General features: G+C 35.2%; 1 protein-coding gene across 1 annotated transcript in view; it reads left to right on the forward strand.

The window, feature by feature from the left end:
* Positions 1 to 206: 206 nt before the first annotated feature.
* LOC124373156 (D-beta-hydroxybutyrate dehydrogenase, mitochondrial) overlaps positions 207 to 26106 on the forward strand; it is a 33150-nt gene continuing 7250 nt past the window's right edge. Inside the window, exons 1-10 of the mRNA XM_046831581.1 lie at positions 207 to 473; positions 12817 to 13097; positions 15511 to 15616; positions 17990 to 18136; positions 18282 to 18347; positions 18428 to 18493; positions 18576 to 18641; positions 18868 to 18980; positions 19126 to 19312; positions 20093 to 20245. Of these exons, the coding sequence (XP_046687537.1) occupies positions 443 to 473; positions 12817 to 13097; positions 15511 to 15616; positions 17990 to 18136; positions 18282 to 18347; positions 18428 to 18493; positions 18576 to 18641; positions 18868 to 18980; positions 19126 to 19312; positions 20093 to 20245 (1216 nt within the window). The 5' untranslated portion in view covers positions 207 to 442. The remainder of the gene's footprint in view (positions 474 to 12816; positions 13098 to 15510; positions 15617 to 17989; positions 18137 to 18281; positions 18348 to 18427; positions 18494 to 18575; positions 18642 to 18867; positions 18981 to 19125; positions 19313 to 20092; positions 20246 to 26106) is intronic.

Genomic DNA, 26106 nt, shown 5'->3' on the forward strand with positions numbered 1-26106 from the left:
TTTTCTCTTGTTATTTAGATTAATATTGCATTTACTGCTATCTAGTCCTAATTATAGTAGTTATGGAAGGAGGGGGTGGAAGATAGGTGCCAAATTCAGGAGCCCAGCAGTGCAAGTTTGCACCGGGGCCCCTCACAAGCTAATCCCGGCCCTGACTGTCCTTGGTTGCTCTGTCCTACACGACGCGACGACGCGTCGTCTGACCATGCAACATGCAGTGAAATTCATCTGCAACTGACAGCAACCGGCCTAACCTCACTCGTACTTAGTACTCAGTAGACACGGTAGACTTGTAGGCATACAGTCGATGTTTGTTTTTGTTTACGTGACTGACGCTGGGAGTCAGTTACATTACAGAGGTGTTTGATTAATGTGTTGTTTTTCAACGAGTAGCTAGCCGTCTTTCGTTTTAGTCTTATAGACACATTTCCACAGGTTTGAAATGGTATTATACGGGTTTTCAAATAGCTGCGGTAAGTCAAATTGCTAGTTTTGTCTTAACATTTAAAAGAAGATTTTAATGTAATTATTAATCCTACAAGAATGTTGCTAATTAAGATACCTCAGTATTATAATTATTAGCCTAGGCTAAATAAACACACTCTTAGGTTCAGATGATTATATTATTGAAGCTGACTGACACTTCCGTTTTAATTTATATTAATTTGCATTATAACGGGAATAATTTGAAACATCTTTCTGGCGGGACTTTTTTAAATATATCTATTTATTGCCTAAACCTATTTGAGCTGATATATCAAATTGTACACAAAAATGTAGATTTTAAACGTTTGAATTTATAATATAAGATACTATAATAATGCATAGTCTGAAAGAAATGAGGGTGTTGGTCTTTAACTGAAATTCCTGAAACTTGTATACAGAAAACATATAAATACATGTTAAATAGCCTATAAAAGTTAAAATTTATTTCCATTAACAAAGTACAACTAGTTTATGTAAAATGTTATAAAAGTTGCACATATATCCTTTTTTTAATGTCAAATGTTTTTGGAATTCTTAGTTAATAACAAGGATATGTTTAGGGTTGTTATCAAAACATACCAAACCTTTATTAGCAATTTGCTTTAGTGATTAAAAAATTCATAACTTTGTTATATTTGGCCAGTATTTATCATATATTTGGCCAGAATTTATCATTTGTTTGATGTTGTGTAAAAAAGAAATGTCAAAATGTTATGTATGTTACTCATATTGTTATTAAATTATAAGAAAAAACCAACACCTACTTTAATTTAATTGTTTGTTTAAAATTTTCTAACAGATTTTAAAATTGAAACATGTTTTGTTAACAGAAACAGAAACATCAGTCTTAGAGACCGGGTTACCACTATATTGATTTAATAACATATTTTTTCATAGTAAAATATCAGTAAATAGCATGAGAATGGTTTAAAAAATGAATGCAGACATTTTCTGACTAAAAACCATTTATTTTACAATAAGTTTAAAACATTATATTCAGTAAATTATTTAAAATTATAGTAATAACATTAAAAATAAAAAAAAGCTGTATTTTACTAGTTGGATGTGATGTGTTGATATGCTGTAATACAATTTTTTTACAGAAATATTTACAAAAATAAGGTATTAACAATATTATGTGATTATTATTAGATAATACAATATTATTTTGTATTATTTTATATTAAATGTTACCGTACTATGTTGGTTACCTTGCTTGATTTACTGTAAGACAGCGGCTTCAGACTCAACACTGAACTTCGACACAGTAGAACTATCTTCTACATCAGTCTTTGAGTTTGTTGAGATCAAGATAGTTGAATAATTAATGGTTCCACATCATCTTGTGAATCATCTATTTTCCACATGTCTTCTTCAATCTTTTTCACCCTGTTTGCAGTAATTCTTTCATTGCTCTTTTGTGACAGCCTTAAAAGATATTTCAATCAATAGCTCTATTTGCTTGATGTTGTATGTTTTGTTATTTAGGACAACATGTCTTATAACTTGGCTCCAGACTAACTCAATTGGATTTAACTCACAGTGATAAGGGGAAGTCTCAGAACTCTGAGTTTATGGTTCTTAGCTATCTCATCAATAACATTTAGTGAATACAACTGCTTAAATTTTTGTACCTCTGCAAGCTGTTCTTTCTTCAAGCTGTCTGATGGAAACTCTACATTTTTACCTGTTCTTGGTTTTTTTGTTTTTGTAATGGGTATATTTTCAACTTTACAGCTATAATACGCTGTGTCAAACTTTATTTTACTTATTGTGAAAATTACATGTCATTCTGACGATCAGTTCTTGTTTTCTGCCTCCCAAAAGGGAGCGAAGTCGGTGAGTTGTAAGCCACTCTGTTCCTATTCTTGTTATTACATAATATAAGCAGGTTTAGATTAGATTGTCATAAATATGTTACTAGTAGTACCAAAGTTAAAGATAACCTTTAAAAGTGCTCATGTGATCTAAGTTTGAATTTGGGTACTATCTCGAGGGATGGTCGCTAGAAGTGCGGGGTGGGAGGTGCCACAAAGCCACACTGATGGCCAGGGGCATTTCTGATCGGTACTTTCCCGACCTCATATCACGTCCCAGATCTCTCGAGATAGTAACTAAATTGCTCAGATGATGTGAGTGGTCATAAATGTTGACTCTTAACTTTTTATATTTATAATATGTATAGACTAAAAAATATAGTAGATGGGGACAGAGTAGCCGCCTTCTTGCCGACATCGCTTCCTTTCAGTAGGCAGAAAACAAGAATTGATCGTTAGAATGATATGCAATTTTTTAATAATGTACTTTTTGTAGGACCTTGATAACATACTGTTTCATTCTGTTTACCCAAAATAACACATTTATTTTCGGTAAAAGTATTTAAAAACATTCAACACTGTTTTATGGTTCCGACTTTTTATAGAATCTCCTGCAGATCTTGACGACATAACACACAAACTACAGTTAAGTACGAAACATATCAAATTGACAATGAGGAGAAAAATAATTATAAAAAATAAAATTTTACACTATGTACAGTAATTACGTCATAAGCACTGTAAGTTTATAAAATATTGCACTGAGCATTGTATGCAACCTTAGGCCCCAAAGTTCCATTACTCCTACCAAACTGATTAATAATTTGACTTTTTTACAAGTCCTTCTTATCCGTTTTTCTAAACACGTACTTCATAAAATCTAATAATAACGGTTATTTATATTATTATATACAAGTTTACAGTAAAATAATATTTTTGGAATAGATTTCCACCATTTACTATTTTCTGTTTTACTATAATAATAAAATATTATATTTATATAAAAAATTTATTTAATAAATATAACTTTTTCATTATACAATACTATTCTTTAAAACATTCAGAACATTACTTTTTTTTACATAACAATGATATATTTTTTTTAATCTCACATAATCTATAGTCATAATATATCTAGACAAGTTTATGGTAAATTGTAAATAGATAACTAATTTTTATTAATTATAATTTATTTGTTTATACTGTGAGTTTTTTATCCTAAAGTAAGTGGAAGTCGACTGTGGTGTATTTATTAGACACTATGTTCGCATTATTGATATGGTTGTGTTTATATTAGTTGATTAGATTGAATTTATTTGAGATGATGGATTAGACAATTAGACAATTTCTTTATTAACATATTCTTTGAGAACAGTTACACGTCAAATGGTCAATAAATAAAATTATAATAAATTTCAGCAATTCACTGGAGCAAGTCCATAAACTCATCCTCTGAGTAGAACGGCCGTTCCAGAAGTCATGCTGTGAGTTGCCTCTTGAAGTTTTTTGGCTGTTCTCTCTTGAGGTGCTCTGGAAGGTTGTTGTAATAGAGGGCACCTGTGTAAGATGGTTTTTGCTCGAACAGGTTCAGGCGATGCTGCGGAATGGTGAAGTTTGCTGCGTGTCTGGTGTTGTGCTGATGTAGGTCTCGGTGTCTTTGCTGTGTTGTTGTAATTGAGTGAATGATGACTTCCCGTATATAAAGTGATACTATTGTGAGTATTTTTAGGCCCTTAAATGACTCCCTGCAGCTGTCTGTCTCTGTAGTTTAAGTTTGTTCTCTTAGCACAAGAAGCTTATAAATTGCACTTAGTCCTGTAAGGACCTTTGCACTGCTTCCGGAGTGATAGGATATTCAGGATGGGTAAGGTTAGGGAGTAGGGGCCGCCTCCTATCGAGATCCATGAGGAAGAATTAGGGCACTACATCTCAAAGTCATCCCGGAAGAAGGGAGGCCAGCTGTGAACCAGCCTCTCCAGTCAAAGTAGGCAGGGGGTGCCACACCTTGTTGAGGTTAACAAGAGCCTCTGAGGTAAGGGAACAAACCCCACCAACTCCAACAGCCATCCTCCACAGTAGGCTAGACCTATCGAATTGCCCATGAATCCCAGAATCTCAACATTTGCGGTTAGTGATGTGCCGCTACTGGACATCCATAAGGTTGCCCAGATTGAAGTGGCACATCGGATTTTGCTGTGCCCAGTGGTGGGTTCAACTGGTAGGTATAAACCAGCCAGAAGTGATCCCTGCTGGGTAGTTTAAGTTGGCTAGGCATCTAATTGCTCTTTTTTTCTTTACAAGTAATTTATCTAAATTGCCCTTTGACGCCCCTCCCCATGCTGCAATGCCATATCTGAGGTGCGATTCAAAAAGGGCATAGTAAGCAACTCTGGCCACGTCTGGACTGCATACTTGCTTAATTCTTCTTATGGTGTACAGGCTAGTGGATAATTTCTTGTTAAGCTGATCGACGTGGGGTTTCCAGGATAGTTTGGAGTCAATTATGATGCCTAGGTATTTTGTAGAGGTTTGTGTCTGTAGTCCGGGTAGTGATACATTTGTGTTGTTGCGCTTAGTGGTGAATGTCATTTGTACGGTTTTGTTCTCATTTAGGACCAGATCATTGGAGGAGCAGTAGAGTTGTGTTCTGTGGAAGTGCATGCTGGTTGTTAGTTCTAGCCTTTCTGTTCTGTCGGCGAAAGTGAGTACTGTGTCGTCAGCATACATTATATTGTGGCCTGCTTCACCTATCCATCCAGGCAGGTCATTAACAAAGAGGATGAATAGGACTGGCCCGAGTACTGACCCCTGCGGCACTCCTCTTCTTATACTGGTGGCTTTGGAAAGTGTCTTGTGTTTGGTGTTGTCCTTTGTGTAGGCTATTTCCACATGCTGTGTCCTATTGGAAAGGTAGCTCTTGATCCATTCCGCCGCCATTCCTCCTACACCCAGTCCTTGTAGTTTGGAGATAAGTTGTTCATGGTTCAGGAAGTTGAACGCCTTACTGAAGTCGAGGAAGAGGCTTGTGGCAGTGCATCCTTCTTCAAGTTGGTCTAAGATATATTCAGTAAGTTGGATTATGGCAGTGGTTGTCGATCTGCCTTTGCAGAAACCATGTTGCTGATTGTTGAGGAGGTTATGTTGTTGTAGATGGTGTATGAGTTGGGTGAGGGTATTTTTTCTATTATTTCCGAGAATGTTGAAATTAAGGATATTGGTCTGTAATTGTTTCTTTCTGTGGTTGGTCCACTTTTATATTTCGGGTAGACTTTTGATGTTTTAAATTTATCTGTAAAAATGCCTTGTGAGAGTGATTTATTTATCAGTTCTGTTAGGAGTGGTGATATTTCATTTTTAAAATTTTCATTTTAGCTGATATTTTGTCAATTCCGGATGAGGTTTTTGGCTTTAATGACTGGATGGTTGTTTGAACTTCGTCCAGTGTAACCCGCCTAAATTGAAAAACATGATTTGTTGCTGGTAGGAAATCTGGTATGGTGTTATTTATTGTGTTGTCAAAATCATCAAGTGTCCTTTCAGCAATTGTTGAAAAAAAATCATTGTAATGGTTTGAAACTTCTGTTGGGTTGTCTATTATTTTATTGTCTATTTGGAGGTTGATGTGGTTTTCCTTGTTTGGTTTGGATTCTCTTTCTCGGTTTATTGTTTGCCACAGAGCTCAAGACTTGTTTTCTGCCCTGTTGATATAGGCAATGGAGTGTTCTTTCCAGAGCTGCTTGAGATGGTGGTCATTATCTATTTTGTTTTACTGTATGTCACTTATGTGGTCTGGTATAGCCCTTTTCCAAATAATGTTAGTTTTAAGTTTTGTAAAATTAAACTACACGATGAAGTTGGTAATGTGTGTGTGTTACATGAAAGGGTTACCTGCAGTGACGCAGCCACGGTTTGTCGGTCACTGCCTGCGGGGCCTCGTGGTGTGTGTTGTGCTGGCGTCTGACGGTGCTGCCCCGAGCCAGCGCGTGCTTCCGTTAGCCTTCCCTGCCAATCTCTTACTCCTTTCTCAAACTTCTTAAAGGCAGCTCATTTCAATGCTCAATCTCTTTATGGCCATATTGATGAATTTCATTCTATTTTTCAACCATCCTGTTGATATTATTCTAATTTCAGAAACCTGGCTGAAACCTCACCTAAGTGACAGAAGTGTCGAACTTCCAGGTTTTAACCTGTACAGAAATGATCGCCTGCACAAAAGTGGTGGTGGGGTAGCTGTATACGTCAGGTCACACTTCCTTGTCTCTGTCCTTCTATCATCCGATACATCCAGAGATGGACGGCCAGAATACATGTTTCTGGACATCTGTTTTAATGGAACACACATTTTAATTGCAGTTTGTTACAGAGCTCTTCACCTGGACTACATAGCTGAGTTTGAACATGACCTTCTGGGTTTTTGGCTCACTACAGTCATGTTATTGTGATGGGAGATTTTAATACTGATATACTCGAATCAGTTACTTATGACCAAACTTTTTTAACTAATATGTTTTACTCGTGTAACATTACCATACTTCCTCTGCAAGCCACTCACCACACTGAGACTGCCGACACCTGGCTTGATATCATTGCTGTCTGTGACCAAACCCTGGTTGCACACCACGGGCAACTTCCTGCTCCAGACCTTTCCAAACATGACCTTATTTTTCTTGCTTATAAACTAAGAACTCCCAAGATCAAACCAAAAGTTATGTTTTATAGAAACTACAAAAACATCAATCTTTATTCCCTGCTTATCGATGCTTCTCTAACTCCATGGCATGAGGTAACATCGGCTGATAATGTGGACATTATGGTATCAAATTTTAATTCATTAATGAATGGTCTTGATAAACACGCTCCATTTGTTTCAAAAAGAGTAACCAAACAACCTGCTCATGGATCTCAGAATTTATTCGACACCTCCAGAAGCAAACAGATAGAGCTTTCCTTAAGGCTATGTGGTCCAAGTTACGTGATGACTGGGCTGCATATAAAAAATTAAGGAACACTGTGCAACAACAAATTAGAAATGCCAAGATCAGGTTTTACTACTCTTCCCTGTCTAAAAAACAATCTAGCAGAATTTTGTAGTCAAAGTAAAAGATCTTGGAGTCGGCAAGCCTAACACTTACTCTCCGGTTTCCCTTAATCTCGATGATATCAACAACTTCTTTGTTGAGATTCCTATTGGATCAGTCTGGGGCTCAGGATTGTTTCTCCGAACTCGAAGATGCTACTTTTGATAAACCTGAGTTTCAGTTCTCTTTCACTCCAGTGACAGAAACAGATGTGTTAAAGGCACACATCCTGGTGTTTTTCCTTATTGTGTATGGGCACATAAGGATGTCCAGCAACGCAGTTGGGACCGATGGCATTCCTATAAGGTTAATAACAGATACTCTTCCAACTATCACCGCTATTTTCAATAAATATTTGGCTACTTCAATCTTCCCATTGATGTGGAAGTCTGCTTTAGTTCGCCCACTTCAGAAGTGTTCCTCTCCACTAAATCCTTCACAATTCAGACCAATAAGTATACTCCCTGCTTTATCAAAGTGTTTGTAGCAGATTGTTCATCAGCAACTTTCAATATATCGAGAAAGTAATAACATTTTATCAAATTTCCAATCCGGTATTCGCTCCAACCACAGCACTATTACTGCACTTCTAAAAATAGTTGATGATATACGTGATAAGAGTCAGGTAACCATTTTAACCCTTTTTTGACTTTCCAAAGGCTTTTGACCGTGTTTAATATCCCCTTCTCCTCACCAAACTTAGGAAGGATGGTTTCTCTGATGGTAGTGTCAAGTGGGTTGAATTTTATCTTTCGGGATGGCGCCAGTGTGTCAGGCCGGGTGAGAAGCAGTCGAGATGGAGACCAGTCAATCGTGGAGTTCCACAGGGTTCATTCCTTGGGCCACTTCTATTTTCACTGTATATCGATGACATTACTACTCAAATTACTCATTCCAATTTTCACTTATATGCAGGTGACACAAATATACCGCCACTTTTCCTTAACAGAAGTGCAAACTTGTGTGACTCTCATGAATTCCAATATTAACGCTGTTACTCACTGGACTTGAAGACATGGACTAAAATTAAATGTAGACAAAAATCATTGTATTATGATAGGTCATTCAAAGCTTGTTCGTAAAATTGACTTTACTACGGCTTCCAAATTAAAACTAAATGATCAAGAGCTAGAATACTCTGAGAAATTAAAAAAATCAAGGACTTATTATTGACAAACACAATGGACTGAACAGGCTTCTTTGATATGTAATAGGGTCTTTGTCAGTGTTCGCAGCCTCAAGCGGCTGGCTAGTTGAAATATCTACCACAGCAAGTTAAAATAATGCTGATAAAGACTCTTGTACTGCCTCACTTCAACTACTGTGACATAGTCATTAATGACATGACTGTGGAGCTTTCAAATAAACTCCAGCGTGCTCAGAACTTTTGCATTAGGTTCATTTTCAATATCAGACGTGATGATCATGTAACGCTCTACTTCAAACAATTATCTATCTTAAAATTACTAGATCTTTGAGACTATCACTCACTCATTCTGTTGCACGCTCTTTTAAATACAAATTGTCCCAGTTATCTTTCAAACAACTTTCAATTTATGTCTGAAATAAGTGAACAAAGTACAAGGAGGATTACATCCTTATTATCTATTTCAATTTATCAAACAACTACCTTTAGTAAGTCGTTTACAGTTTCTGCCTGTCGATTGTGGAATGCTGTATCTGTAAACATCAGAGCGCGCTCGCTTTGGGGTGGATGTCAGGGCCTTGATGCTGGAGGCTCAGGGGGTATAGCGGTTGGCGTCTTTGGAATATGGTACTTAAGGCAATTGAATGCAAGTTGAATGAATGCGTGTGTGTCTTGTTATATTATTGTAAATATGTATAAAGTTACATTAATTATTGATGCTTGTTTTTTAAGCTAAGATTCATTTAATATGTAATGTAAATAAATAGATTTATTTTTAGTTATAAAATGTATATGTATATATAATTATGTGTGTGTTAGTTTAATTTTATATAAAGTTAAGTGGCATAGAGGACTTTATAGACCTAATTTCGCCTCTGATAAAGACATTTTTCCATTTCATTTTAATTTCATTTCATCCACAGCCATCTGTTATTTTAGCGTTTATTCTAAGAAATTATAATAACTTTATAACTTAATAACTTATTATAATAACATACATATAAGAGAATTTCCTTATCACAGTGATAAAGGAAGTCTCAGAACTTTGAATTTATGGGTCTTAGTTATCTCATCAATAACATTCAGTGAATCAAGTGTTTAAATTTTTGCACCTCTGCAAGCAGTTCTTTCTTCAAGCTGTCTGATGGAAAATCTACATTTTTGCCTGTTCTGATGTCTTCTTTTTTTTTTGTTTTTGTAATGGGTATGTTTTTAACTTTACGGCTGTGGTATGCTGTGTTATCAATAACAACAACAGGATCAGGAGACATTGGACTAATTGTCCTACTTAAACCATTTTTCATAAGTATCTCCATCCATTTCTGTTTGGAAATCGGCTGCCCTTTTTTTCTAAAATTACAAGCTGTGCTCCTTCAACAAAGCCACATGCATGCACAATGACAAACCAGGAACCTCGTTGAGTTGGTTCTTTCAAACATGTTGTGGGCCCAGCTAAGAAAGCATCTTTCAGTGTTTTTATAGTTTATTCATTCCATATATTTTAGGAGTCGCTTGCCCAACATTTATCATGTTTCGTCCATAAATATAAAATTTCTCTTTTGTTTCTTAAATTGCCTCATCGATCTTAAGTAAGAATGAAGCCAAACAATTAAATTATTTGTTTCTAACAATAAAGACTGTCTGCTGCGTTTTTCAAAGCAAAATCCAAAGAATGATTTTATATGAAAATAACCCAGTTATATATTTTCAGGATACGATATTTTTTTACAACTAATTGCTCTGGATGGAGTGAAATATCTGTATTAACATTAAGAATAATTAATAAGATATTCAAATACATTTTATTTTATCTGAGTGATATTAAATGATGTACTAAACTCCTAACAGTGCAATAATGTTTTACTAGAAATTAATAAAATACAGTATTTTCCCTTCCACTCTGAGGAAGAATATGAAGTTTTTCTATACTCGGTTCCATGTTCACCATTCAGTACAGGTCTAATGAGACATATTCATGTTACTACCTTTACTGGAAACATCATGCCTAGTGTCATGTGGGTTGCATCAATTGTGCTTGTGTCCCACACGAAGATGCATCAATAGATTTTACTGTACCCTACCTTTTGTATCTTAGCTCATGTTCATATTTGTTAATGTATACTTATCTGTGAAGTTTGCATCACTATACAAAGTTCATAAAAATATAGGTGTGAAAGGATTTATAATTTATTATAAAACAATATGTAAATTCATTCACACCAAATTGATGTTTAAATACTGAAACTTAAAAATATTATGATTTTGTTATGGTAGTGTGTAAGACATTTTTTATACTGCATAAATAGTTATAAGATTCTAGCTTTTGCACATGCAAATATAGGTTCAAATAGGATGTATTTCTATTTATATTATACAATTTGTCCATCGATTCACTCTGAGTATTTTTAAACTTACACTGCAAGATTGGTTCTGAATATGGTAAAGGCAGTACAGGAAAGAATCTGATATCTGAGATGGTGTGGCTTATATGTATATTATAATTCTTTAGCCTAAACACTAAAATAACAGATTGCTGCGGATAAGAAGGGCTTGTAAAAAAGAGTCAAAGTATTCATCAGTTTGTTGGAAGTAATGGACCTTGTGGATGTACTTTGTATAGGCCTAACTAAGCTTGCATACAGTGCTCAGTGTAATATTTTTCAAGCTTACAGTGCTTATGACCTAATTACATAGTGTTAAATAGGCCTACTATTTTTATAATTTTTCATTTCAGTATTTGATTCGTTTCTTAATTAACTGTAGTTCGTGTGCTCTGTCATCTAGATCTGCAGGAGATCCTATAAAACGTGGAACCGTACAACAGTGTTGAATGTTTTTAAATACTTTCAAAAATCTTTTCCGAAAAAAATGTCATTTTGGGTAAACAGAATGAAACAGTTTATGTTATCAAGGACCTACAAAAACTACATTATTAGAAAGATCAGACTTTATTTGACTTATTGAAAAAATTGCATGTCATTATGACGATTGGTTCTTGTTTTCTGCCTACTAAAAGGAAGCTATGTCGGCGAGAAGGTGGCCCCACCTACTATTTTTTTCTCAGCTGATTATGTAAGCACTTTTAAAGGTTATCTTTAAGTTTGGTACTACTAGTAACATATAACCTAATCTAAACCTGGTTATATTGTGTAATAACAAGAATAGGGACAGAGTGGCTTACAACTCGCCGACTTTGCTTCTTCGTGGGAGGCAGAAAACAAGAACCAGGCGTCACAATGACATGAAATTTTCACAGTGTCAAATAAAGTTTCACACAGCGTATTATAGCTGTAAAGTTGAAAATATACCATTACAAAAACAAAAAAAAGAAAACATCAAGAACAGGTAAAAATGTAGAGGCTTGAAGAAAGAACTGCTTGCAGAAGTACAAAAACTTAAGCAGTTGTATTCACAAAACGTTATAGCAAGATAGCTAAGACCCATAAACTCAGAGTTCTGAGACTTCCCCTTTATCACTGTAAGTTAAATCTCATTGAGTTTGTCTGGAGGCAAGTTAAAAGACATGTTGCCTTAAGTAACAAAACATATATAATGTCAAGCAAATAGAGCTATTGATTGAAAACACTTTTAAGGCCGTCAAAACGAGCTATGGAAGAATTACTGCAAACATGTGGAAAAAATTAAAGAAGACAAGTGGAAGATAGATAATTTGCAAGATGATGTGGAACCATTAATTATTCGACTGTCTGGATCTTCAACAAGTTTGGAGAAGATAATTCTAGTGTGTCACAGTTCAGTGTTGAGTCTGGAGTCACTGTCTTACAGTAAATCAAGCAAGGTAACCAACATAGTAACATTTAATACAAATATGATATAAACTTGCAAACTTTATTTAACATGTACATAACAATGTACAGGTAATCTATAAACTGCCATTATCAATTTACAAAAGTAAATACATTTATTGTTTAAGATTAATATTATTTTAGTAATAATTATGCAAATACTTTAAATATATCACAGTAATTTCATTTTATGAAAATTAGTTAAATTGTAACATGTAAGTAGTAGTCTATACCTGTAACAAAAAACTTATTTCTTGAAAAATGTATTTAATCCAACGGAGTGTGACCCGGGGCGATGTCATGAGGATGGCTAGTTCCTCGAAAACCGTCTTTTGAATAACATGGATTATGGCCGCTCCGTACTGTATGGAACCGAGTATAATTAGTTGTCAATAGAAGGCTTTGGTATTTGTTTTAATTGATTTTTATCTAATTCGTTGAAATGTTAGTTGTGAGATTTAAAGTGGTAACATTGATTACAGTGACAGCACTGCAAGTGACTACATCTACGTTACAAAAGGTGAATTCTACAGTGATAAAGGTGTCTGCTGCTGTGGTGGCGGGGACTGCTGCGGTATGGCTGGTATACAGACGACCCAGATGCGTAATATCCCCTCAGTCACGCCTGGTCGCTATAACAGGTTGTGATTCTGGGGTCGGTTACTCTGCTGCAATACACTGCCATCAGCAGGGCTTCTGGGTGCTGGCCATGGTACTCAGTGTAGACAGTAAAGGGGCTCAGGTTCTCACGGCCATTGGCAAGGTGAAGTCATAAATCCTCACATACTTTTAAAATGTACTTGATATGTTTTTAGTTGTTTTGGGTTTGGTCTTTTTGACTGACATGTTCTGTAAGATATTCGTAGTGTCAAAGTCTCTTAATATTACGGTACAACTTGAGCAGTACTGGTAATAGGAATAGTAATTTGATGGTGTCATCAGTACTGATCTGTCTCTAACAATTGATACCTTTAGTTTAATCTAAATAATTATACAAGGCGTGATCAGAAAGTAAGTACAATGTCTGCACAAAAAATCATGTGCACTGTCTTTTAGGATCGGAAAGGTGTTTTGCTGATCGATTTTCTCCCAAGAGGTGAAACCATTAATGCAGTAAGGTACTATGAAACCTTAAGAAAACTAAGGTGGGTAATTCAAAACAAACGGAGAGGAATGCTCAGTAATGGAATTGTGTTGCTCCATGACAATGCTCGGCTCCATACCTCTGATGACACTCAAACATTGATTCAACAATTTCGTTGGGAGCAGTTCGATCACCCGCCGTACACTTGCCCGGACTTGGCACTCTCTGATTACCACTTGTTCCTGCACATGAAATGCGAGCTAGGTGGCCATCCTTTGAAACTGACGATGAAGTGAAAACTGCTGTGGGGTCGTGGCTACATTCGTTGGCGGGAACCTTCTACAAAGAGGGTGTAGACAAAATTGATCCCCCGCCACGACAAGTGTTTGAACATCGGTGGAAACTATGTAAAAAATGAGTTTAAGGTTTGGGCTTTCATGTAGAAATAAAATTGTGTTAAAAACATGGTATTACTTTTTTTTTTAAACGGTACTTACTTTCTGAACACGCCTCTTGTTAATGAATCATCTAATTCATTGAAAAGATGAGGAAATTAATATTGTGTAGCATTTAACATTATTACTAGATCTATAAGACATATAAATTTAATAGAGCCTCTCTAATTTTAGAATTTCATAACTATTAAATAAATAAATGTGTAAGAACCTTCTAAAGATGGCCAAAAGAATGTTCATGATGAGAAGAGGGTGACCACCAGTGATCGCCCAAATAACAATGTACAAAAAAATTGTTCAATACAAGAAGTGCATTAATATTGATGGCAACTGATTATTTCAATGAGCTGCCATTTTGTACTGGGTGGATATATAAAGTTCTAGTTTCCACTTTTCTTTAGGGGTCACTTAATGGATCTTTACTTCAATTTCTTTTTTTACTTCTTCTTCTGCCTATCCAGCGATTTGGATTGTTTAAATACTCGTGGACATGCGGGCCTTAGTGTGGAGGTGCTCCATCCTGTTGGAATCAAATTTCATTACAGGTGTTGGTTGCTACTTGGATAGCTGGATAAACCTGATTTTGTAACATTTTCTGGTATGCCTTGGCATTAAAGTTTCGCATCAAAATAAAAAGGGCCCAACAAACTGATCCCTCACAATGCCAAGTCAAACATTTTCAGGGTGCTGGGTATGTTGGTCTCTCATGTAATGAGGGTTAACATCAGCTCAATAATAAACATTGTGTCTGTTAATGTTACCGTTTAATATGAAAATTGCTTCATCTTAGAAAGCAATGTTCTTTAATCTAGTTTTATTATTATTAATGTTCCGCATCATTATTTCACAAAATTCTACTTGACGATCAAAATCATCCTCTCTTAACTTGATTTTTTACACTTTATAACTACTGTCATGTGAAACTTTACAAACTGATGTTTGAGATATACCTAATATTTGAGAAACATTTTTATGTTGAGGCACGAGGATCTTCTACAACAGACTGTAAAACGTCAAGTAATAGTGCTTCGTTTGTAGCCAATTTTGGTCGTTCAGGTGTGGGGTGGTCTTTAATGCTGCCTGTCCTCGAAACGTTGGATTGTCTTTTGAATTCCTGATTTAGATATAGAATTTCGATTGGGATTAGTGTCATTACATAAATTCCTTAATCCATCATAAGATCTCACCCAGTTTCTGTAGTCTTGCATCATCAGGATCATAATACACTCTTGTTCACTTAAATACACCATTTCAACATGAAGTATCACAAAAACATGTCTTAACTTTGTTAATTCCAACCAGAAACTGAATATGATACTGGACATCCTCAAAACTGGTAAGATAAGGGAGGCCTGCCCTGCAGCAGGTAATAACTGTAAAATGGGTTTGAGTTTGCAAGGAAAATGGTTGTCTATTGAAGTTATTTACCTTCTGAATGTGGATGTTCATGTTTTGCTTCAATTAATTTTTAATTAATTTCAATGAGCTGTGTTTTGTACTGGGTTGAGATAGAACGCTCTAGTTTCCATTGTTCTACTTTTATCAAGATCTTTCAAATGAGGTGTCACTTTATGGATCCTTACATTTTAAAAGCTTGAGCTCTAATTGACAGTTGTTGTAATACTGTGGTGTTATAGGATTCTGGTCGATTGGAAGTGTTGGCTGTGGATGTGACAAAGCCAGAGCAAGTTGCAGCTGCAGTCCAGCAAGTTACATCATGGCTGGACAAAGACCCACCCCTGGGTAAGTGTTGTAACTGACAATATACTCAATCTGGGAATAATATTTGTCTTGCCTTACTAGATCTTTGTTGTGGTTACAATAATTATACAACAATCCAAACGTGAGAAATAGAAAATGTAGTCTGTGGTGGTTTCTTGTCCCTTGTCAAAGTAAAGAAATGCAAACTGATTTAATCATCCTGAAAATGTAAATGAATTGTTCAAACAAAATTTAGAATTATTCAGTATGATTAAATATAACAAGAGAATAGTTGAGAATGTAGATAGTAAGAAACTTAAGAGGAGTAGGATTAGGAAAGTGCTCAGCGTACTGGTGGTCCCCAAATATTTTCTATATCATAATAACTATAGTCACTTAAAATTGTCATACTTCAAATTAGAAAATGATTTATTATATATACATTGTAAATTATCATTCCTATTTCCTCAGTAATTCCATGAACTATGTATGTTCAATGGTGTGCCAGAAAGTTTTGTTTCAACAAACTTTAGAAACTTAGTTGACAAGGAATTCAAACCTAATGCTGGCAACATTTATTTCCAACGAGGTTTCTATCCTATTGAATTGTCAAACATTAAAAGTCAACATTTATGCCTTATGTGTTTTAGGGCATTTTATGTACTTTAAAATAATGTTTGCCAATAACATTTGGCACACTATTTAAAAGTCTATTGCGTTAAAAATCAAAATAGTTTTAATCATAATATGATCAATAACATGAATAATTTTCCTTGTAATCAACGTTAAAAACTGAAATTTGTTTTGCTTTCTAGTGGGTTTGATAAGTAATGGATGTTGTACCTCAGGTTTGGCTTCGTTTAAGTTTCATTTTAAATTATATGCTCTCATTCTAGTATGTTATGAAGGTACAAAGCCTTATTGAAATAATGTTGTTAGCCATCCGTCTGTGCGATAACCTTGATAGAAATGCCCTAGAGCCTTGAAATTTGGTACATGAGTATCTCTTGGTCCAAGGAAGAATGCTATTAATTTGGAATACATCTGTTTGTCTGTCCATTTGACCGTCTGTGCGATAAATTTTGATAGAAAAATCGAGTCTGTTATACTTGGACTTGGTAAATAGGTTCCTCTTGGTGCAAGGAATAACCCTATTAGTTTTAAGGTCAAAGGGTAGTTCATCTGTCTGTCTCACCACTTGCCTATAGGTGCAGTAACACTTGATGGAAAGGTCCTAGGGACTTGAAACGTAGTACATAGATTCCTCTTGGTCTAACGAAGAGCTCTATTGATTTTAGGGTTTTCTTTATTTCTTCTACTGAAAACATACAAGTAGATAGGTACATAATAGTAGATTATCGCTCTTCAGATTAACGTGGACTCCAAATTCCAGAAGTCAAGTCTGTGACAGTATCAGATTTCAGACGCTGCACTAAGGGGAGGTGAAGTGAAGCTAAACTCAACATTCACATTAAATCATCCATAGCTATATTACTTGTATAAAACTTGATGAGATAGAGGCCAAGCAATGCTTAGTGGATTTTGTCTAAAACATCATAATGCACTCAGTTGTCCACTTGATGAGACAATGAGAACACCTCTTCACCTAGATTACACTGAATGGCTGCTGGGTAACAAGACAATCTCTTTTATAGCCTAGATGTCTGCTGTCAAAACAATGCAACATGAAAACAACTAAGAATTCAGTGTATGCAGAGAGTATGTTTTAAATGTCTTTGTTGCCAACTGGCTTTGTTGACTCTCTATCTCAGAACCTTGTGTGATGCTGGTACATTTAGGACACAGAAATCATGGCAATTAGTATTGCTAAAGTATTATACTGTTTTGATTCTGCTGGATCTCTTTAGATTAAGATGGAATCCAGATTCTAAGTGTCAAGTCTCGAACAGTAACTGGACTGGCTTGGTTGGAATATATTCAATTAGAACATTGAATCAGGACTGGCATGGAAACTTAATAAAACTAGTCTAGATTCTAATTGAATAGACTATTGAAAAGACTAGCAGTATCAAGTAAGGGTGTGTCAGCGTATCTGAACCCAAAATGGGTACCCACTAGAAAGAGTTTAATCTAGTCTTGTTCTTAAGGGTTGATTAAACATCAGTTGGGCAGATCCTTGCGTTTAAATGGAATAAACATATGTGAAATTAATCAAAATCCACATAAAGCTACATTATGCTGGTTATTTACCAACTATGCAATTTTAGTACTTCATCTTCTTCCAAAATTTATTTCTTTTATTGTTAATACTTACATATACATAAAAAGTCACATTGAGTGATGGTATTTGGTGAAACAGAATGGCAGGCTGGACGTTTAATCTCACAACAACTGGATGTGAACCTCGCAGGATCCATTAGGGTGGCACGACTATTTGCTCCTGTGTTGTTGCAGTGTTCCATGCCTTGATGAATAATGCTGGAGTGATGGTATTTGGTGAAACAGAATGGCAGACTGAACATATAATCTCACAACAACTGGATGTCAACCTCGCAGGATCCATTAGGGTGGCACGACTATTTGCTCCTGTGTTGTTGCAGTGTTCCATGCCTTGATGAATAATGCTGGAGTGATGGTATTTGGTGAAACAGAATGGCAGACTGAACGTATAATCTCACAACAACTGGATGTCAACCTCGCAGGATCCATTAGGGTGGCATAACTATTTGCTCCTGTGTTGTTGCAGTGTTCCATGCCTTGATGAATAATGCTGGAGTGATGGTATTTGGTGAAACAGAATGGCAGACTGAACGTATAATCTCACAACAACTGGATGTCAACCTCGCAGGATCCATTAGGGTGGCATAACTATTTGCTCCTGTGTTGTTGCAGTGTTCCATGCCTTGATGAATAATGCTGGAGTGATGGTATTTGGTGAAACAGAATGGCAGACTGAACGTATAATCTCACAACAACTGGATGTCTCAACCTCGCAGGATCCATTAGGGTGGCATAACTATTTGCTCCTGTGTTGTTGCAGTGTTCCATGCCTTGATGAATAATGCTGGAGTGATGGTATTTGGTGAAACAGAATGGCAGACTGAACGTATAATCTCACAACAACTGGATGTCAACCTCGCAGGATCCATTAGGGTGGCATAACTATTTGCTCCTGTGTTGTTGCAGTGTTCCATGCCTTGATGAATAATGCTGGAGTGATGGTATTTGGTGAAACAGAATGGCAGGCTGGACGTTTAATCTCACAACAACTGGATGTCAACCTCGCAGGATCCATTAGGGTGGCATAACTATTTGCTCCTGTGTTGTTGCAGTGTTCCATGCCTTGATGAATAATGCTGGAGTGATGGTATTTGGTGAAACAGAATGGCAGACTGAACGTATAATCTCACAACAACTGGATGTCAACCTCGCAGGATCCATTAGGGTGGCATAACTATTTGCTCCTGTGTTGTTGCAGTGTTCCATGCCTTGATGAATAATGCTGGAGTGATGGTATTTGGTGAAACAGAATGGCAGACTGAACGTATAATCTCACAACAACTGGATGTCAACCTCGCAGGATCCATTAGGGTGGCATAACTATTTGCTCCTGTGTTGTTGCAGTGTTCCATGCCTTGATGAATAATGCTGGAGTGATGGTATTTGGTGAAACAGAATGGCAGACTGAACGTATAATCTCACAACAACTGGATGTCAATCTCGCAGGATCCATTAGGGTGGCACGACTATTTGCTCCTGTGTTGCGCAAATATAAAGGTATTTTCACTTTACTAAAGAGAGTTAATGTTTGCCAGTTTATCAATTTTCTGGAACCCCCCAATTTTTGAATGCTATTTATATTCCACCAATATAGGAATGTTGTACTTGATCAAAATCGCCTTGATTAATATAACATTGTAAACTAAGACTATCCTAGTAAGGGATCCATGAATGTTTTCTGATTTTATACTCTTCATGTATCTACTCATGCAGGGTTGTTAGAAGACCAATGTACTGATTTTGGCCAATTGATTTTACAAACGTAAACACTGCTGTGATGGTCAAACAATGATCTGTCTGAATAATTTTACCAATTTTTCAAATGTTAGTATCAATTTTCTCTAGCATTGATCTGCCAGGGCGCAACTAACATGTATGTATTTTTAACTATTTTTAAATAGTCTAAACTAGAAATTCCATGTTCTTGATAAAAAATCATTACTAAATAATTATTTATTACCAAAAAGACTTCTGCTGCAGATTTTATTATATTTGTGTATGCTATTCTTTCTGAAAACTCAGGTATATTTCAGGCACAAATTTATATTAAGAATAACTTTTAACAAGCAATAACAGTGGACTGAATGCGCTAAGGAGATGTAAGTCGAGTAGGAGAGAAGAAAACTAGGACCAGTCATTCCTCTCTCAGCCATATTGTGATTGTTGACCTGGTGTAACAATGGCAGTCTAATTATTTTATAGCCACACTTGTTCGCACTATTTCATTCTTAATCTCTGTAGCAAGATCTGTGGTAGGTGAGTGAAAGTATTTTGCAGGGCGTTTAATCAATGTGACAAGCCACTGTGCCACTCTGCCGCTGCCAGGGCTCGCTGTATATGCTGCTAGCAAGGCAGGACTGCAAGCCTGGTCAGATGCCCTGAGAGTCGAGTGGGCCAAGTATGGGATCACTGTCATATCCTTCATACCTGGTAAGTAGATTTATTGTGCTGATGTATCAATATATAATGGTTGTGTAAAAAATGAGAATTATTCTTGCACTTCTCCAGATACAGACTCTCCACCATCCACGGTTCTTCTTCCTGGCTATGACTGAGCAGGTTTTATATCTTTTTCATGTATGCTTCATTGGTAGTATTAATAAAAAGCAGCAGCTGCTAAGTTTAAAGATTTATTTAAAAATATTTCGTCATATGAGGGTTTTTAAACTAGTACTTACAGCCATTTGAAGCGTTAAGGGCATGTCAAAATGGTGGAAGTTATTCATTTTATATTAATTGTTATTGGTGATCATGAAGGGAATAATCCGAATCAACCGATATTATGCCCAGAGGGTGGACTTAGTTTAGTTCCCTTGCCAGCTTTAATGAACTGATTCTAGACTGTTATAGTTTATAACTTAAATAACAATTTATATTATTACTTTTATAATAATAATATTAATTAAATATATAATAATCTAGTCTAACTCCCTACTGTATGAATGAAACTAACGAAAAGACGAAAGTTGGCAAACCCTAACCCCCGAAAACCCCTGGAAAATTATTTAAGATGTACTCAAATTATGGCATACTTCACGAAAAGACTGAAATAAAATAATACAGTTGGTTGGAATTATTGTACTTCCCCAATAAGATGAAGGGTTTACAAGTGGTATAAACATTTCAAAGATGGCATGTCTTCAATTGGATGACAACCACATTTGATGCCCCAGTACATCAACAACTGATGAGTGTTAATAATGATTATAAGTGTGACTTCAACATGAAAAAACTGGAAGAAATGGTTGTGAATGGCTGTATTACGATCAGAGAAGTCACTGATGATGTTAGCATATCAATTGGCTCATGCCATGAAATTTTTCCAATGTTTTGGGTATAAAACTGGCAGCAAAAATTATTCCAAAGTTGTAGAGTTTTGAACTAAACAGCAGCAAATAGAAGTTGCTCAGGAGTCACTAAATGAAGTCAACGATGATGCAGTATTACTTAAACAGTTATAACAAATAAAGAAACATGGGTTTACGGATATGACGTGAAAACTAAGGTTCAGTTATCCCAGTGGAGGCATTCTTTATTGCCAAGACCTTTAAAGTCTCGACAAGTGCAGTTGAACGTGTGTTATGCTTACTGTTTTCTTTGATTTTAATGGCATAGTGCATAATGATTCTTGCCAGAAGGTCAAACAGTCAATAAGTGGGCTGTCAAAATTATTCAACAGTACCTGCACTACCTGCAAGTTCAATGCCATTTGCATGAAACAATCTGAAAAAAAACCCCGGATTTGTGGCAAAATTCATGGCTTTTGCATGATAATAATGCACCTCCTCACATTTCATTGCTAGCTCATGAATTTTTGGCTTAAAACAGTACTGTAATGATGCCCTAGTCTACATATTCTCCAGACATGGCTCCATGTGAATTTTTTTCAAAAATAAAAAGAACCTTAAAGAGCTATCCATTATTTTACAGGCATAGGTGACATTAAAAATGCATCACTGTCAGAACTAATAGCTATTGCAAATATCGAGTTTGAGAAATGTTTTGAGGATTGAAAGAAGTGCTGGCATTATTGCATACCTAATGGGACTATTTTGAAGGTGACAACATTAATGTAGACAAATAAATAAATTTAAAAAAAAATTAAAATTCCTGTTACTTTTGAAACATACCTCCTATATAAGACAAAGCCCTCACTCACTCATCACCAATCCTCCAACTTCCCAATATGTCAAAAAATTGAAATTTGACATACTTGCACCTCATAACTTAAGTATAAAAACAAAAGCATTTTTATAAAGATCAAACATTTATGGGAGTTAAGATGGGGTTGCAACACTTTGAGGAACTATACGTACCTTGTTTATCAACTTCTCATGTCCTAGAAGCTGAAATTTGACACACGTCTCTTATCCTCTCAACAGACAAATACAATTTGTCATGAATCCATAAGGGTTGAAATGGGGTAGTGATTTGTAGAAGAAGTATATTTTTGTTATTCATCTTTACAATGTCTTACAACTAAAATGAACTGAGAACACACAGGTGTCTCATGATTTCAATAGGAAAAAACAGATTTTTCATGTAAATCAGTACTACTTGATTGGGGCAAAAATATACATGGTGCTAAGGCACCCGACATACCTTAGACCGGAAGTAGATTATTCTAAACGGGAAGTAGATGTTTTTTGACTGAAGAAGCTTTTTTGATATATATATCACCCTAGTAATCTTTTAATGGTCTAAATTATCCCTGATGCTGTAGCAGCTTTGCATTGTTACCCTGATCAAGAATATATATATATATATATATATATATATATATATATATATATATAAACAAAGTGACATTATAAACAATGATTTCATTAATTTGGAGTTGGGATTTCACGGTGCCAGTTTCTTTCCTTACTACCTCCCAAACAGATTTTACCTTATTTACTAATATAACTACTGTTAAATCTAATCTTAGCTGCTTTAATAGATTTCTTAACAAATACTCTTATATTTATAATCATATAGCTGGAAGTCAGCAGTTGTGTACCACTTACTGATCGCGAGAGAAAAGAAGAGACCTGGATTTTGGCCTATCTGAAATTTGCAGGCGCTACTACTAGTATGTTGCCGCGCCTTGTTTCGTAATTCCATTATTGTTTCACTGTTCCATTGCTATGATAAACAATTCGCAGGGTTGGCTGTGGTGCGAAGCGCCTGAAATTACCGCGCGGCAACACACTAGTACACAGCTGTGCGCCGGCACGGGCCAGGTCTCTTCTTTTCTCTCACCATCAGTACTTAGTCTATACAAATCTCTTTACACTATACACTAAGTACCTCCCGCTTTGGGGTTGGTATGAAATGCAATAAGGTCTCTGTAACTAAAAGTGATACAAGTATTATTTGTAAAGCTGAAGTGCTATCAGGTGTAATGTCTAGATTTTGAGAAACGTTTATAAAATGGTAATTTAAAATAGAATAAATTTCACTTTTATCCCTGTAAGTGACATTATAAACAATGATTTCATTAATTTGGAGTTGGGATTTCACGTGCCAGTTTCTTTCCTTACCACCTCCCAAACAGATTTTACCTTATTTATTAATATAACTACTGTTAAATCTAATTTTAGCTGCTTTAATAGATTTCTTAACAAATACTCTTATATTTATAATCATATAGCTGGAAGTCAGCAGTTGTGTACCACTTACTTAGTCTATACAATTCTCTTTTCTTTTTGCAAAGGCTAGAAATTTTTAGACCTTTAGTCATCCAGGCTTGTTTGGTGTAATCTTTATTTACTTATTTTGCTCAAAAAGGAAAAGAAAAAGAATAGATGAAAAATCCTCTAAGATTCCCATAAATTGCTTAAAACTATTATTCACATTTGCACTTATATATATATATATATGCTCTGTAAACCGTCATGATACCCAGTTGAGGAAAGTGATCCTTCACACTTTCATTCCATTTAAGTTTTAAAATGACACAAATTGCTTTTTTTGTATCACTAAATTTGAATTTAAATTTTTTATTGATGTGGATCCATATAATGAGATACCAAATATAATATGTGAATGGATATGTGAAAAATAAATCATTTTTAGAGTTTCTTGTGAGCATAATTTTGACATTCTGCGAAGAGCATATAATCCAGAGTTAATTTTTGAAACTATTTTTTCTGAATGATTTATTCCATGTCAGCGAACTGTCTAACGCTAAACCCAAAAACTTTAATTCTTCTTCCTTAACTATACTGTATATAGCCACTTCATCTATTTCTATATGAGGATTAATTTTATTTCTGCATTGGTTAGTACAAAATTCCATATAGCTTGTTTTTGTTGGATTTAAAATGAAGTTGTTTTCTTTGAAAAACTGATTTATTTTTGATACGCTGAGAAAAGCAAACTCCTCTATTTCCTCTTTAGATGAAGCACTAATTCTTAGAGTGGGATCGTCAGCGTATAAGCATAATTTATCTAGCTCTGGAATTCCTTTTAGGTAGCAGAGGAATAGAAGTGGCCCCAAAATGGATCCTTGAGGAACCCCATAAGAAGTTTTTTTTTTAAATAGAATTATATTTACTAGTTAAATTATTCTTGTTATTCAGATTATGTATTTCCATAAACTGCTGTCTGTTTTGTATATATGATTTTAGCCAGTTGTACTCCTTCCCATGGATACCAAACTGCGATAACTTAGTAACTTAACATGACTATACTGTCAAATGCTTTATGGAGATCCATAAATACTCCTATTACCTTTTCCCCTCTATCCTCAGAATCAATCACTGACTCAATGAAATCAGTGGCAGCTGTAACTACAGATTTACTTTTTCTAAACCCATGTTGTATGCTATCAAGTAATTTGTTTCTTTCTAAATAGTCAACCAGCTGGTTAGACATTGCACGTTCATATATTTTGGATATAACTGGGAGCAATGCAAGTGGCTGATAATTTGGTGCATCAAACTGATCGATTTTTTTAAATAGAGGTTTTATTTTTGTAATTTTTAGTTTTTCAGGGAATAGCCCAGAGAGAAAAGATGAGTTAACTATATGAAGCAGTGGGTCAGTTAGAAATTCCATAGCATATTTTAATATTGGCACTGGTATGTCATCATATCCAGTGCTATAACTACTTTTTAGACTTCTGATGATTCTAATAATATCATCTCTATCAATTAGTTTGCATTGAAAATTAATATCTGAAAAATTTTGAAAAGCATTAAAACTAAGATTTGTTTTAGATGTGTTAAATTTTGCTTTGTCCTTAATTGAAGTTATATAGTAATTATTAAAAATGTCACTAACTTTACTAGGATCTGATACTATTTTATTATTGTGCCTGATGTATATATTTTCCGTATTTGGTTTAGTAATACCTGTTTCATAGTTAATGATTTTCCAAGTGTCTCTTTGACAATTTTTAGATCTTTTAATATTATTAGTATAGTAATTTTGTTTTTCTTGAATAATTTTATTTCAAAACGTATTATATTTAAGTTTTACGTTGTCAATGTCTCTTTGCGATTTTGTTCTTCGGGCAGCATTACTTTTCTAGTTTTAGATCTTCGCTAACCCAAGGTTTTTTATCTAAGTAATTTCTGACCTTTACAATTGGAAAATAAGTATTAAAGTAATATAAAAAGATATGGATAAAGGTGTCATATTTTAAGTGATCTGGAGCTTTATAAAGCTGTGTCCATGTTTCTAAACTTAATGCTAGATTAAAATCTCTTATATTCATCAGAAAATACCCTGGAATACTTGAATGAATAATTGTTTTGTTGCACTGAGTTAGATACATAATCGAGTATTGTAACTAACTGGCCATCATGATCTGACAACATTGCATTCACACACTCAACTTGAATCTGTGATTGTTTGAGATTGGTTATAATATTGTCTATTGCTGACTGAGTAGTGCTGGTGATGATAGATGGGTTTGAAAGTGCTTATCAGAATGTGTTATATGGTGTCCCACAGGAATCCATACTTGGCCCACTGCTTTTTATTATGTTTGTCAATGATCTTCCTGAAGATGTCTCTGCCGTTAATCTAGTCATGTATGCAGATGGCACCACCGTATTTTCACACAAAAACTCAGGTCATCTTGTTAAACATTTGCAATCTATGAATGAAAGGTTCAGTGCCAATGGTTTAGAAATAAATCCGAAAAATCCAATTTTATGAATTTTCATATAAATTATTGTAATAACCCTCAAAATGATATTGTAATAACGACATATCTCTAATCTTCTTTCCAAATTGTCTCCTCGACTTGATTTCTTGGTTTTGCGATTGACTCTAGTCTTATTTGGCAGCAGCATATC

Source organism: Homalodisca vitripennis, chromosome 1 (genome assembly GCF_021130785.1).
Source record: "Homalodisca vitripennis isolate AUS2020 chromosome 1, UT_GWSS_2.1, whole genome shotgun sequence".
NCBI classification, from domain to species: Eukaryota; Metazoa; Arthropoda; class Insecta; order Hemiptera; family Cicadellidae; genus Homalodisca; species Homalodisca vitripennis.